Source organism: Hemicordylus capensis, chromosome 5 (assembly GCF_027244095.1).
Source record: "Hemicordylus capensis ecotype Gifberg chromosome 5, rHemCap1.1.pri, whole genome shotgun sequence".
In the NCBI taxonomy this organism is placed as follows: Eukaryota; Metazoa; Chordata; class Lepidosauria; order Squamata; family Cordylidae; genus Hemicordylus; species Hemicordylus capensis.
This window is the reverse complement of record NC_069661.1, coordinates 43,441,272-43,456,601: the sequence shown is the minus strand read 5'-3', so window position 1 is coordinate 43,456,601 and position 15,330 is coordinate 43,441,272. Positions and strand designations below refer to the sequence as shown.

At 41.3% G+C, this 15,330-nt stretch overlaps 1 protein-coding gene and 1 long non-coding RNA gene across 5 annotated transcripts in view; one reads left to right on the top strand and one right to left on the bottom strand.

Moving 5' to 3' along the window:
* The window catches only part of LOC128326635 (bifunctional heparan sulfate N-deacetylase/N-sulfotransferase 3), an 85,161-nt gene that overhangs the window by 8,029 nt on the left and 61,802 nt on the right, over window positions 1–15,330 (bottom strand). For all 3 annotated transcript variants that reach the window (XM_053253828.1, XM_053253827.1, XM_053253829.1), the window contains exons 6-11: window positions 12,632–12,814; window positions 10,427–10,523; window positions 7,621–7,744; window positions 4,865–5,039; window positions 4,346–4,516; window positions 3,260–3,369 (exon numbers count right to left, since the gene is read on the bottom strand). In XM_053253828.1, coding sequence (XP_053109803.1) covers window positions 3,260–3,369; window positions 4,346–4,516; window positions 4,865–5,039; window positions 7,621–7,744; window positions 10,427–10,523; window positions 12,632–12,814 — 860 coding nt within the window. The remainder of the gene's footprint in view (window positions 1–3,259; window positions 3,370–4,345; window positions 4,517–4,864; window positions 5,040–7,620; window positions 7,745–10,426; window positions 10,524–12,631; window positions 12,815–15,330) is intronic.
* LOC128326636 (uncharacterized) overlaps window positions 1–15,330 on the top strand; it is a 41,969-nt gene that overhangs the window by 22,835 nt on the left and 3,804 nt on the right. The window lies entirely within an intron of this gene.

Here is a 15,330-nt window from a genome sequence, read left to right as displayed (position 1 = left end):
CTTTTTCATACAGATCAGATCAGAGAGCCCTGCTGAGAAAAGAGACTCCTTTTAAAGTGGCGATTCTCTTATATTTAGCAGGGGTAGAGCAACTGGCCCTATTCAGCCCCAGCACAGCATCTCTCCAGTGGCTGTTGCTGGTATCTGCCTTATGTTTCTTTTAGATTGTGAGCCTTTTGGGGACAGGATACCCTTTTATTTATGTATTTTTCTTTGTAATCCACTTTGTGAACATTGGGTGAAGAGAGATGTATATAAGTAGTAATAGTAGTTATAGAGCAAGGAAGTGAAAGCAGAGGTTCCATTCCTCCCTTCCAAACAAACACAAAGAAGCAAGCAAAGGATCAGCCAGCCAGCCTATCTATTCTCTTACCAAAATGATGATTGGATTCTTCTGAGTAGCTAAAAGAAAAAGACTTTCCCACCTTCTGGACACTCTGATTGGCTGCCTGAGGATTCATTCAGCCTATTCCCTCTCTGATTGGTTTATAGGGCAGCCTTAGGACTGCCCACTTTGTGAAAACAAAAGCTAGCATGCTTATTGGCTCCTGTCTTATTAATATTAATATTTTAAAAGATCTGGGGCTTTTCATTTGTTCTGTGCTACTGTTGCCCACCTCACAACTCTTAAAGCAGCAGCAGGATGCAAGCAAGAGCAGCAGGGAACAACAGATGGTAGGTCTGTCCTTAGGGAGCCCTGGCAGGGTGCGGGGCCTGGGGCAAATCAGCCAGTGCGCGGGCCCCCTTCCAGTTAATTCTAATGGGGGTTAAAAGAGTGGGGCAGCTTGCCATGCCCTAAGGACAGCCCTGACAGATGGAGGCAGTAGTCACAGAGAATGGAGGCAGAGACGACATGGCTGACCAAGAGATTTAAGGTGAGCGCCGCCCACTTTGCCCATAGCTAAGATCCGCCCCTGCTTCACACTGAAGAAAGGTGCAACTTGAACATGTTTGCATGTTCAAAATGAATGAATTTTGTGCCTTAAAAAATATTCTTTTTCCGGTTATGGCTGGTGCACCAGTGGTGGCTGCTTCCATTTCAGTTGGGCCCTGCCAAGGTGATCTATGCTCTTTTACATTTTGATTAGGTTACTGCCACATGCTCTATGTGGGGCTGCCCTTCAAGGCCCTCTAGAAACATCAACTAGTGCAGAACACAGCAGTGAGAGCTCTCCTGGGCTCAAGACTTTCTGGCACGTTGCACATGTGCTCTGTCAGCTGCAGGGAATGCCAATTTGTGGGCTCCGGGAACTGGTTATTAGCTGGTTATTAGAACTGGTTAAAGCCCTAAATGGTTTGAGCCTGGGATACACTGAAAGACTTCCTTCTCCTCTAATCTGCCAACCCTATTGTTCAGAGAGGGCTTCTTACATGTCCTGTCACCTTCTGACATTCACCATGCCACCATGAGTCAGCCACTTCTCAGTGCTCCTCAGTATTCTTTACCCCAAGATATCCATCTAGTGACCTCTCTACCACTAGATGGACCTCTTCTACCACTATAGACCTCTTCAACCACTATACAGCAGACCTTCCTAGCTTTTGTGAAGGTAATGATTTTTGGTCTATTTTATTGTTACTCCCTGTGATTGGTGCAGTTTGTTTATTTATTTATTTGTAATTCATTGATTTTATTTCCCCCTCTTTATTGTTGCACACCATCTTGAATCTTAGGCAAAATGTAGGATAGATTTTTAAAAATCTATAAACAAATGGTTCCATCTTTTGAGAAGTCATCAATATGTTATGTTTTTGAAAGCTAATTCAAATATTTTATTTAACATTAGATTGTTTTGTGGGTTTATGCCACAGGTAACATGGGTACTGCAAGAAGCAAGGGTTAGTGCAGGCGTTTTCAAACTTGGGTCCCCAGATTTGTTGGACTACAACTCCCATCATCCCCAGCAGTGGTAATTGCTGAGGATAATCGGAGCTGTAGTCCAACAACTTCTGGGGACCCAAGTTTGAGAACCCCTGGATAAGTGGTACTTCTGGATAGGAGCAGCCCTGACTTTGATGTAATCAGGCCTACAGTACTTGTCTCATCCCATGCCACTAGCTGGCCTCCGATTTTAGCAGAGAAGGTGCAAAACCACCCCAAGGCACAGGGGTGTGAACCTGCATGTCAGTCTCATGCTTTGGACTTCTTCTGTCACATACTTGCCAAAAGGTTTGGCTGCCACTCGTTTCAGATGTAGATTTACCCCCATTTATAACAATTACAAAAAAGAACATCCAAGGCTAAATAAATTCAGAGTATAATTTTATTGGAACTATAGCAGGGTGCTTCAGAGAATGAGTTACATTAAATAAATCTTTTGAGAAATGATTGTTTACCTCTAAGAGCAGGCAGGAAAGAAAAACATGCCCTGGAATTAGATGCAGATGGGAATAATTCACAGCATCCAGGTCAAGGGCTATGGTGTTAAAGAAGCAGTGAGCTCAATAGAATTACTCTAGGGGTGAATTTGATCCATTATGTCTTTACAATGCACTTGACTTTATCTCACAGAAGATAAAGTCAGTTTTGCCACATGCTCTACAAAAAAGAACAGCACAATTGACTGAGAGGCATTAAACAGAGAACTGTCTGGGAACGAACACCATTCTTTTTTGAGAGCTTCTTATGAAAACCGACAATAGGATCCTATACAAAAGAGCAGACTAAGGTTATCAATCTCATTTTAAGGGCAAGTGAATAAATGTTTGAATCTAAATGGTTTGTGTACATGACTATTTATTATATACACAGTGGGGGCTGTATCCCTGACACTGGTATTGTTGTGTCTTTCTGGCAAGTAAAAAGAAAAGCGGCTTCTGTCCTTCCTGCTTATGGATGGTGACTCTTTTGCTGCTGAGCAAAGAGGCAGAAAGGCATTCCACCCTTTTTACCCACACAAAAGGCAGAACCAATTTACAGTCCTCTCTTTGTCTGTCTGGTGTCTGTCTGTTCTAGAGTAGTTCGCCATATGCATATTTAAAGCGTGATTTACAGAATTAATGTTTCTTCCCAGAAGGCGTATACAGCTCATAGTACAACTGTGAATTAGTTGGGCTGTAGCTTTATGGCACCTATGAAAGGCAATCCTGTTCAGTTCTGTGTGTCCAGGGTTTTTTTTTTCCCTACAGAAGGTAAAATAAGAAAGTTTCTTAAAAACATAATATGATCTTTTAAAATTGGAAACACTCTTGCAACTATTTCTTTGATATTACTCCATCATGCAAACTGTGTGTTAAATAAATCACTGGATTAACTCACGTTAGGGCTTCTGAGTAATTATAATGAGGTGTAACTCCCAGGAACTTCTGCACTTCGTCCATCACAATAGCTGGGTCGTTTCTCAGCTGCTGTCCATCAATAATTAGTAACTGCAAGGAAAAAGGTGAACTATGAATACTATATTTAAAATTCATTATACTGTGTGTCACACTTCAACTCATTTTTTCACATATAGGGAGCTCAGTCTTTAAGAGGAAGAGAGGTGCCCCAGGGATCAGTATTAAGTCCATTCATATTTATCACCATCTTTAATGATCTGGGAGAGAGGTAAATGGCTCACTAATTAAATCTGAAATGCTATTAAATTGGAAGCTGCTTGGGACACCACTGATGGCAAAGAAATAAAGCTGAAGGACTCAGAAAAATTAGATCTACGCTTCTGGATCAGGAAATGGGATGTGATTTGCCCTTAAAAATGCAATCAAAGGTGGCTTGGGAAAAACCAAAATATAAATCATACTTCTACATAACTTCCTTTCCCCAAAATATCAATTGGTTTGGTGGCGGTAAATATCAGAAGCAGAATAGGGAATTCAGTACTTTGGACATCTGCTATAGTTTAACTGTGTCTTATTCTTTAGGATCACCATGTTTGAACAATGATCTCTAGGAGATGAAACAGCTGGGCTGCTGCTTGGATAGCTACAAAATCAAGCCCTATTTTCAGACCCACATTGGTTGGCAGACAGTGAATGATTTATCCTGTGACCATATGAAACCTCACTGAGCAGAACCTACTTGTCTCTGCTGGCACCCCTGAGGGGCCTATAGGCAGTAGAAAGTGAAAAATCTCTGCCTTATGCAAGATAAGGCAAATTATTGCAGTAATATTACACCAAGGCATGAGTCACTCAGTGAATGACTGCAATTGTTCTGTATCTTTTGGTGATGAAGCCCCTGCTACCTATGATAGACCCTGGTTTTGGATGAGCAGTCTTACAGCCTATATTCAAATGCAAATTAATTAAGTGTAACATTCTACAACAAAGTATTCGTGAAGGAATAACTGAAGCATGGGGGACATACTAGTGGGCAGGGAATAGTTTTCAAAGTACCCTTGATTACCTGATAAGGTGGAAAGTATGTTAGCCATCTTTCTATATGGGTGGAATACCACCCAGGTACCAGACATTTCTTCTGCAGAGCCTTAAGCTCTGTTGTAGCATGATGCCCAGCAGTGATCACTTGATAGAAGGTGAACTTTAGAGCCGCAGGGTCTTTGTGCGATCGTTGATGCTGGAAAAGTAAATTAGGTAGAAGAAGTATGACTGCCAAGTTGGGTGGCCAGCCAGCTTATTGTTTTAATCTATAATATCCGAGTAGAAGTTAAAAGAAAGAATCATTGCTGACAGGTACTCCTAAACATATAGATTAGGAAGGAACTAGCCAACACAGCCTAAATTAAGATAATACTTTGACATACAAAGTATAATTGGGATGTGGGCTAAAGCAACCAAACCAAAATGATTAATTACATGTTAACCTAGAACTACCAGTCACTTTTCCCCCTCTCTGCACAAAATATATAAATATATACTGTAGATACACAATACAAGAGAACAGGCATTAATTCTTCAAATCTACCTGGTACCAGGAGTATGCTCGATCTGATGGGTCAATGAGAATGGTGATTATTTTTGCTTTGGGGATCAAAGAAGCTGCTCGTTTAGGGGCTTCCTCAGAATGGAAATAGTTGGCACTCTTCTCAAAGAGGAAATCTGTGGTGACATTGGATGGTGCAGGAAAGAACTCCATATACCTACAAGAAGAATATGCTCCTTAGAATGGTTTAGAAATTCAAAGTACTATGTAGAAACGGTGCTAGATACAGTAAATATATTTTCCTAGCCAAACAAAATACATTTTGCTATAGTTTTACATAAAAGTATAAGAACAGCCCTGCTAGATCAAGCCCAAGGTCGATCTAGTACAGCATCCTGTTTCCCACCAGATACCTCTGAGAAGCCCACAGGCAAGAGGTGAGGGTGTGCCCTTTGTCCTGCTGTTGCTCCACTGCATCTGGTATTCAGAAGCATCTTGCCTCTGAGGCTGGAGGTGGCCTATAGCCACCAAACTAGTAGCCATTGATAGATGTGTCCTCCATGAATTTGTCCAAGTCCCTATAAAAGCCACCCAAGCTAGAAAGTAACCAATCGTAAAGTAATCAGTTATATTAGGAGTTCCCAACCAGTGTACTCCAGATGTTGCTGAACTACAGATCCCATAATCCTCAGCCACAGTAAACTGTAGCTGGGGATGATGGGAGTTGTAGTTCAGCAACATCTGGAGTACAGATTGGGAACCCCTGAGTTATGTCATTGTCAAGTGAAGGCTACCAAGCTGTTGAATTTTTCTACTAGATAGGCTTGACAGATTAACAGAATGTGAGCACTCTGAGCAACTGTGGGGATGTATAAGCCTTTGCACAATTCTCCCAATTCCCCTTGCAAGTGTGCTGTTGTGCAAGAGCCCTTAGAGTTGGGAGTGCTGCCTGCACTCCAGAAGTGCTCTGTAAGATCAAAACACATTGCTGAGAATCATTCCGTTGTTACTTTCCGAGTGTGGGCCATGCCCACCCACGCACATGTACAAGGGCACTGGGAGAGCTGGCAAGGGCTCCTTGCAGTCCCTTGAAGCATGTGTGCTTTGCTAGTCAGGCAAATATTTCCTAAACTGTTTGAGAGAATGTGTGTCTCATACAGCTTTGCATGAATGTCCAAAAATCTTATTTTACAGAATCCTATTTTATGAGGCTTTGGATTTTGTTGTGATCTGGCTTGTCTTGGATTTAAACATGCCAGAAGCTACACATCTAGATAGTGGCCTTTGGTTCAGGCTTCCATGATGGAAAAAAACAACTGTTTGCTATGAACACTGACATCTTGCAAACCTAGTTAGAGTTAACAGTAGACACTGCTGCCTGCAAATCGATACAACCAGTTTTCATGTCTGCTTTCAGCACTGTGGACATATTGATTCATGGACAGCACTATATGTTGTTCAGTCTAAGTAGGCTTGCTAAATGTTCACAGTAGACAGTTTGTCCTGGAAAGAAACACTTGAGAACTCCCTGCCCCGCCCCACTTTTTTTTTTTAACAATGCATTCCAGTTTTCTTAATTACAAGCGAAAAATACTATCAACAGTGATGTTTCTGAGTGGAATGGCCTTAAGTGTGGAAATTCATACAGAATCTCATCGACGGGCAGTAAGTCAAGTTATGAGTTAGTATAGTGGCAGGCTCTATTTCACTAGCCAAACAGACATTTGATATTCAACGATGACAATCCATAGTTGGCATCTATAATAAGAATCTGTAGCAAGAATTTGAATTCTATTGCCTCACTTAGTCTAAGAATTTAGAATGCTTCTACTTTGTGTAAGAGGACAGAAAGTCTAGGTGAGCTCTTTCCAGCTAGGTTAGATCTCTCTAGGAAAGACCCAGCAGGAAGGAAATCTTCCTCTTACCTGTTGAACACCTCTCAGAATGTAGCCTTTGGTCACATGATTTGTCTCCTCTCCTTCTCAAGGATTAGTTCCATACTGTTCCCCACTGGGTACAAATAACTTTTCTTCATGATTAATGTTATAACTGATTACTAAGTAGAAGGCGCTCGACCAAATCTAGTGGGAAATATTCCTGTGCAAGTAGTACTTTTGTGAAGAACCCATGAATTGCAATGGGGCTTCCACAGGAAAACTTCCCAATGGCTTTTCCTCTAGCACTTTTACTTCTCACAAATGCTAGAGAAAAATCCATTGGGAAGTTTCCTTGCAAAACATCTAACACACTGTGAAGCTAGTGGCTTAGTTTTCTCTGGCTTTAATCTTATGCTACAGCACTTTCAGCAAGGCAGGTCAACTTTTGTGGAAATGTTTAGAGACCTCCACAAAGAAATACGAGAAATACGGCAGTGGCTATTCCTTAATTTCTACTCATTACATTGTTGAACGAATACTATGTTGCTTACATGGTCTTTTATGTAGCCTCAAAATGTTAGCTTTCCAGAAAATATTCCATTTCCATTTAAGATGCAATTGAATAACTTGTAAATAATTTTTTTAATTAAAGTTCTCTTTTTTTGTACTATCAGAAGTATCCAATTGTTTTGAGATATACAGGTCTTTCCCACTAGTAAAAGGAGAAATGAGGAGAAATCATAAACAGGTATTTATTGTATTTGTAAGTGAGGCTGCACTATTTGCATTATTTCATTTTTAGAAGACTAGCAAAAGATCATCTTAATCTGCATATACACACTCACATTAGCTATGGTAATGCCATTTTTGTACTGCGCACAATATAGAAATTTTTAGATTTATACTAGTAACCCATCTTACCAATCAATCCCCCTGTGGTAGTTATTTCTATTAAAGAACTGTACCTCCTCAAAGGTTTTGGGGCTGGGGGAGTTACTAATGATGGAAGGATGCATAATCAGGAACAAATACAAAGCTGTTGTGCCTGCAAAGAGAATAAAATCCAAGGATTGAGACATACATTAAACTGGGTCCTGATTTTGTGTAAGCTGAAATAGGCCCTATTCTCTTAAGGCTTTAGTGAATCATCACCATTTATACCAGCAAAGAACTTTCAAAATACACAAATGTCTACAAAGCTTTCTTCAGTGAACAAAAACAAGTGTTGGTCTGAATTACATTTGCTTAGGTCAACACTGAGCTGAATTTTATTTAAGCAGCAGCTGACCTGGAGTGTCTGTCCTGAAAATTCAACCATTTGTGTTGCATATGATGCTCTGATTTAAAAGGACAGCAAATGTTCCTGCAAAACTTAACAGTATACAGAAATCTGTAGAGGTGACCTCAAGGGTATATGGGTAACCTATTATCACGGTTGCTGTATTGCCTGAACCGATCATTCCTTATGCTCCTTCCCTTGTTTTTTTTGCCTGCTGCTTTTCTCTGTTCTACCTTGCATAAATTACAGCACTTATAAATTGCTAGTTACATCTGCAACTGGCTTGCCCTTGCACTACATTGCTTGAAGAGGAGAGGCTATTTCTCCAGGGCTGCTGCTTTCTTATTATTATTAACAATGCTTCTACTCTCCTTTTCAACAACAAAAAGTTCCTAGAGCAGTTTGCAGCAGTGGAGGTAGGAACTCCAGAGAGCTGGGAAATGGCTTTAACGTTCTCCCAATGGCCATTTTAAGTTCCCACAATGATAGCTTTGTATTGAACTATATGCCACCTTCAGGGGACCATGAGGACAGAAAGGCAGGGTTTAAAACAAATATCTAATAAATACACAAGTCCATTTTCTATCTAGTTGTTCTTAACGGACATCTTTTTAGTAAGCCATAAAACCCCACAATTACTAGTTTGGAATATGAATTTTTCTAGTTGTAATGTTCATCTCCATTATGAAGTGAGCTCCATTTGCCCCCAATGTTTCTTCTTCAACACAAATCATAATCTGAGCTTCTCTCTCTCTCTCCCCCCCTTGCATCTTGAACACTGTAGTCTCACTGTCTTGGGTGTCAAGGACCCTGGAAAACAAAGTACAGGCTCAGGGGCTCTTGAAACTGCAAATCTCAGGGCTCCTTGAACCTGGGATGCATGCTTAGCGGAATCCTAGGTGCAAGAAGCCCTGAGAAATCAGTTTTCCAATGGTCTCTGAATTCTTAGTATGGACACAGACATCCCAGAGAGTGATGTTTCCTAGGCACTGTGGCATCTGAAGTGCTGCCATGATAGCATTCTAGGTACCAAGGACAGAAATCTCCAGTGAGACATTCCTACTTGCTCTGTTGCTGCATTCCATACTTCTTGTGACTTTAGGGAAAAGGCAAAGGAAGAGTGGGGCAGGGCAACAGAACTTCAACCCTCCTGCAGATCTTGCACTACAGCTCCCACAATCCTTGACTATTGACCATTGTGGCTGGGGATGGTGGAAGTTGTCCTCCAAAAACAACAGGAGGACCAAAGTTGTACAGCTCTGGTTTAGGGGCTCAAAGAGGGCGGGGTAAGCATTCAGGCCTTGTTGTACTTATGTGAACATCCCTGGGAGCACAATGGGGTCAGAATTTAGAATTGGGCTTGAAAAATCAAGATATTCAACATTTTTGGAAAGCCGCATGAATTGTCAAGCTTATTTCCAAACGGAGCCAAGAAGCGTTTGCCCACTGTGGACTGACATACAAAGAGCTACTCATGGGGAATGCTTTCATGCGCACACAGAAAAAAGCAACCCTACTTTCCTTTTGCAGGTGCCTGAAGATATGTCCCTGAGGGCTGTGGGGAGAGACACAGGCAGCTGCAAAGGGAAGGTGGATTACCAAAACCACCCAGAGAACTTGTGTTTTGGGTGGTATAAAAATATGCTAAATAATAAATAAATAAAAATGGCTTCTCCTCTCCATGCATGTACAGAAGTATTCCTTACATGAAACTCTGGGATGTAGTCCACTAACATTTTGGGGTGTACATATTGTATATTTGTTAATTTTGCATAATTGTGTGCTTTTCTGGGAGAGTTTTAAAACATAAATAAATGAAGAAATATTCACACAGAGATCAGTGCCAGATTTCGGCACAAGCTAAGTAAGCTACAGTTTAAGGCCTCATATTAGGAGAGGTCTCTGAATACAAAACACAAATTTCAAGTTTTACATAATACATTTTCACTTAAAGATATTGCTAATGCAAACAGGCTGCTTTTGTTAGAGTATTAGTTTTTCATTGCATCTCTGCCAAGTAAAAATAAAACTTTGTTATTTCATTGCCATTTTTGTAAGATTTTTTTGGGGGGGGGGCGGGGGGGGTTTAATGCTATGGGGCCTTTTAAGCTTGACATAGGGCCTCAGCATGTTATAATCCAGCCCTGACAGAGATCCACATGTCAGTGGATGGCAGAAGTACATACAGTAATACTAGCCAAATATGGGACAGCTTTTTTGGTTTGGTATATTCACTTTGAACTTAACAGTAATTTTTAAGTGTACAGATACAACATGGGTGCAAGCCTTATGAACCATATAGGGCAGGTTTGTAGTGAATTTTAGTGAACGACAGAATCTTTGAACTGTCTGCTTTACTACAGCTCTGCCCCAAGCTGATTAATTGTTGTTGCCAGCCAATTCCCACCCCCACCCCCCGCAAATCTTTAAAATAGAATATGCTCTCACCAGTTTTCTGGGGTCCAATAACCAGGAATTTTGGTAAACGATCACAAGTTTTTTCTTTAGACCAGATATCTCTGTGCCGCTTGTCATCACAAGGGTTCTATATTGAGGGGGGAAAACAACCACCACTAACATGCTTTTGTTCATTGTCCTTCCCTGGGTAAACTGTCTTGTTATGTACGCACATGGAAAGCAGAACAAGAGACAATTTTATTGAAAGAAATAAAAGCAGCTCCTTCTGTTAAGTAAACGTACTCTTATTAATTTTTGAACCATACATGTAAAATAAATATTGCTACTGGGAAACGTTTTCCTTTATTATAATTTTAATCTTTATTTGGTTCCAATATATGTAATATGTACTCTACTTTTACAGAGCAATTAGAATAATTTAGTATTTGAAACACAATAAAGCTGTGATATGAACAAAACAAAGAGGTTGGCTCACTTTGTTTTAAACAGGGAGCCATTCAGGAGGGCCACAGACTTCTATGTGGGTTCAATGGCTAAGGTACAGTATATCACCTGGAGCTTTCCCAGACAGCTGGCTTTACCGTGGGTTTTCTGCAAGGCTTTACTGCAAGTTTGAAGTTGCTCAAAAAAAACGATGCAAAAAGTTGATTTTTCAACCCTGGATATAAATCGGGCGACATGAAAAACCCAAATTGTGTGTGAAGTGCTCCCTGATAGCTCGCAGGGACGTCAGGGTGAATTTGGGCGATTTGTGAACGCACACCTCCATGCCGGAGGAGATGCCAACTAAAAGCCGGGTGTGAAAAACTTCCTGGTTTGCTATTCATTCGCTTTTTAAAAAGAAAACTTTGGCTGACATCCTGACTAATGTCAAGTGTGTGCTTTGAGGCTCTGCAGGCATGGAGTGGGAGACCATGTGCAACTCCCTGTGGTCTCCAAGTACATGCCCTGTTGCACCAGAGGCCTAGTTCTAAACCAGGGGTGGGCCAACTTGGCCCTCCAGCTGTCGTTGAACTACAACTCCTATCATCCCCTTCCACAATTTATTGAACTACAATTGTAGTTCAACAGCAGCTAGAAGCCCAAGTGGGCCCATCCCTGTTCTAAATGCTCTGCACACTCTGGAAGTGATCAATAAGATTAGAGACACGACACTGACCCTCAGTGACATGCTTATGATCTTACTGAGTGCTTCTGGAGTATGGAGGCACTCAGAAATATTTGGGCTCTAGTGCAGCAGCACTTGTGCTAGGGTCCTGGGGGTCCTAATGCTCCTGCTGCATGTCCACAGCATCTCAAAGTACGCACACTTCGTAAATTAGGATATCGGCTAGTATCAAGGATTATTCTTAATACTGCCCGAACATATACAAAGCAATCTATTGTTTAAATGAAATCAGTTGAATAAAATATTTAATTCTACTCCATCTCTTAATTCTCTAAGTACTCTGAATGACGTACAGTTTTTGCATTTTGAGTTTGCATGTGGTTCGGCTGTAGAAAATTACCTTGCTCTCATCCAATTGTTAAGAAACAACAAGATGGAAAAGTAAAGGACTGGCATGGTAAAATTGTTGCTGAATTCATAACATCCCATCAGCAAGCAAAAGCTGTGTTTAGTCAGCTGCATATTAATAATCTCCCATTAACAGCGAAAGACAACAAATTGAGTTTGTTCACACAAATGTTCCTTGGGGGTAGGGGGGAGAAGGCAGGGCCAAATCTACCTGCCCCCACCACCCAGGTGATCACAGAGCCTCTGTGTGGTGCACAGCTTGTGCACCCACACGATCAGTGCTGCTCTGAGCAGTGTGGATCTCTTGAGGCCAGGAAAATGAAGACTGGCCTCTAGATATCTCTTAATACACCTTGCGGGGAGTGTGGTGCATTGAGGGACACAGTGCCCAGCTCTGTGTCTGCTCAGACACACAACCCCAGACCTGGGTAAAAGGGTGTGCTCACACCCTTTTACTCAGGTAAAAGCCTGAGTATAAAACTCCGGATACCTAGGGAGGCAGCACTGGGATCGGCCCTGATCCTGGCACTTCACATGAACAGCCCTACCCAAGTTGCGCTGCCCAAGCTTGGGTAGGGCTGCTCATGTGAACAGCCTCATTATCTCTTTAGCTACAAGCATAGCATATTTTTTGCAATATCATCTGACTGCACAGAAGGTTAAGCAAATTGCCCACCAGCAGGTAAAACCATTGCCAAGTGCTTCTTTAGCAAACTTACCTGCCACAGAGGATCTTTTTGCTCAGGGAAGAGCTCAAAGTACTTGTGAGCCAGGTGGGCTGGAGGCAGGGTCTGCAGCTTCAGGTTAGTCCAACTCTGAACAAAATTGGCCAAGTTGACAAAGGTGTACAAACCCAAGCGGTCATTTCCATAGTTAGACAAGTGGGTCATGAAGATACTGATCTTAAAAATAAATAAATAAATAAATGAAAGAAAGAAAGATATGTTTTTCACTGTATCACTAGATTGCAATAAAGCCACAGGGAAGATGTTATTCTATGCTAATTGCACCAAAAGTGATAAATGTGTTTATAGAGAATAAGACACTAGCTCCTAACACTTCTGGAGACTTCTCCACTTTTGCAGTGAGCATGTTGAGTTTCACTTATCTTTGCTGTCTTCAGAAGTGCTCTGTGCCTTCCCAAAACATGCCCCTGAGGGCTGTGCAACTCTCAGGGACATATTTTGGAAAGGCACACAGCACTTCTGGAGGCAGAAAACATCAGCAAACTTTATTTTCCTGTTCCATGTGTGTGCTGCAGAAGTGGGGAAGCCTCCTGCTGCATCTTTGCTTCCTTACTCAAGGTGTCAGCCACTAATAATTATTTTAACATTTTGTTAAAATATGTTTATGCAAATGCATCCTAGGATATTAAAAGTACTTGCTGGTATCCTCTCAGAACCTGTCTATCACCTTTGAGAAATTCTGGAGAACAGGCGAGGTGCCACAATACTAGAGATCCACTGTTTTCTCAATCTTCAAAAAGATGAAAAAGGAGGATCCAGGAAATGCCAGACTGGTTGGTCTATGATGCCAAGGAAGTATCATAGACTGGTATGATACATTTCCTGGTATCATAGATGATATCAGTGAAGATACTAGATATTATAAAGCAGCCAGTTTGTAAACATCTTAAAAACAAGGCAGTGCTTTTTTCCAAGATTCAATCCTGTCAAACTAATCATTTCTTTTTTATTGGGTTACTAGTTTAGTAGATTGTGGACATAATTTACCTTGATTTTAGAAAAGAATTTGTCAAAAATCCCCATGGTATTTATTTGGTTAGAAAACAAGTCAGATATGGGCTAGATGATAATACCTCTGTGGAAAGTCTGAAGGAACTGGGTATGTTTAATCTGCAGAAGAGAAAGCTGGGGGTGGGTTGGGGGGGCATGATAGCACTCTTCAAATATCCGAAAGGCTGTCGTACAGAAGCAGGCAAAGACTTGTTCTCTGCTACCCCCGGGGATCAGGATTAGATTTAATGGGCTTAAGTTACAGAAGGGTAGATTTTGGTTGAATATTAGGAGAAACTTATAAATGATAAGAGCAGCTGCTGCTCTTGCTGGAGGTCTTCAAGGAGAGACTGTTGGGGATGCAGGGTGGTGAACTAGATAACCCACAAGGCTCCTTCCTACATGACAATTTACTACAAATAGTTATATACCACTCTTCAACAAAAATTCTCAAAGAGGTTTACATAGAAAAATAAATAATACATAAATAAATAAGATGGTCCCCTATCCACAAAGGGCTCACAATCTAAAAAGAAACACAAGATAGACACCAGCAACAGTCACTGGAAGTACTGTGCTGGCAGTGGATAGGGCCAGTTACTCTCCCCCTGCTAAATAAAGAGAATCATGATGTTAAAAAGGTGCCTCTTTGCCAAGTTAGTAGGGGTCATGTTGATGGACTTCAATTCCCATAATCCTCAAGCCAAGGGCATTGAGGCTGTGGACTATGGGAGTTAAAGTCCAATGACATCTGTGGACCCAAGATTGAGAATCCCTGTTTTAGAGTCCTGTGCACAGGCACAGCATTACTACATCTCTATTGGGCAATCATCATCTGCCCTCCTCGCTTGCTTCATGGGAATGAAGTAAGAAGCCCTCACCCTCGCCATGCTTATGTAGAGTGCCAGCTGAGTATATAGTCTCCATACAGGGTGCTGAGGGCATCTTCTTTTAAATTTGTCTCTGTTAAATGTCTGCTAATTGCAGTGGCAACACAGGAGAGCACACTGGGCTCCCAAGGCTGGTAGAAGAGGACATGACGAAATACTTGCATGTTTTCTATGCAACGTTGAACTGATGGTGGATGAACTGATATTGCATAAATTGTTAGGGAGCTCAGGAGGGGAGATTTATTTACCTCCCCCAGCAGCAGTGGATGTGCACAGGTAAGGGAGCACTGTTATGTTGAGACACAGCATTAAAGTTCCAAATAAAGTAGTTATACTTAATCTATCCATCAGAGATTGATTAAGACCTATCATACATCATGGCTATCTACATAGAGGAAGAGGGGAAGGGAGAAGAAGGATGCTTGTGTCTCAGGTGAGAGAATGAAACCAGAGACTATCAGTTTTACAAAGGGGAAGCAGAGTAGAGAAAACATAGTCAGAGAGGGAATGGCCTTACTGGCTGTCTCTACCCCTAATGCCCCTATTGGTCAATAGGGTTGCTGGTGCTAAGAGTTGATGCCATCAGGACTTGCATCTCCAACATAAATCAAACTGAGAAATGAAGTTTAAACAAATCCAGAGGGATTGTTGAAGGGACAGGTGAATTATGCTTTTGGAAAAATCAATCAATTGAGCCTAATATAAATTAAAAAGCAAGAGTCATAGTGCTGGAAAATATCGGTAGGTGACATGGACCATCCTCTTGACCTAATTTAGAACAGGAACCTTTTC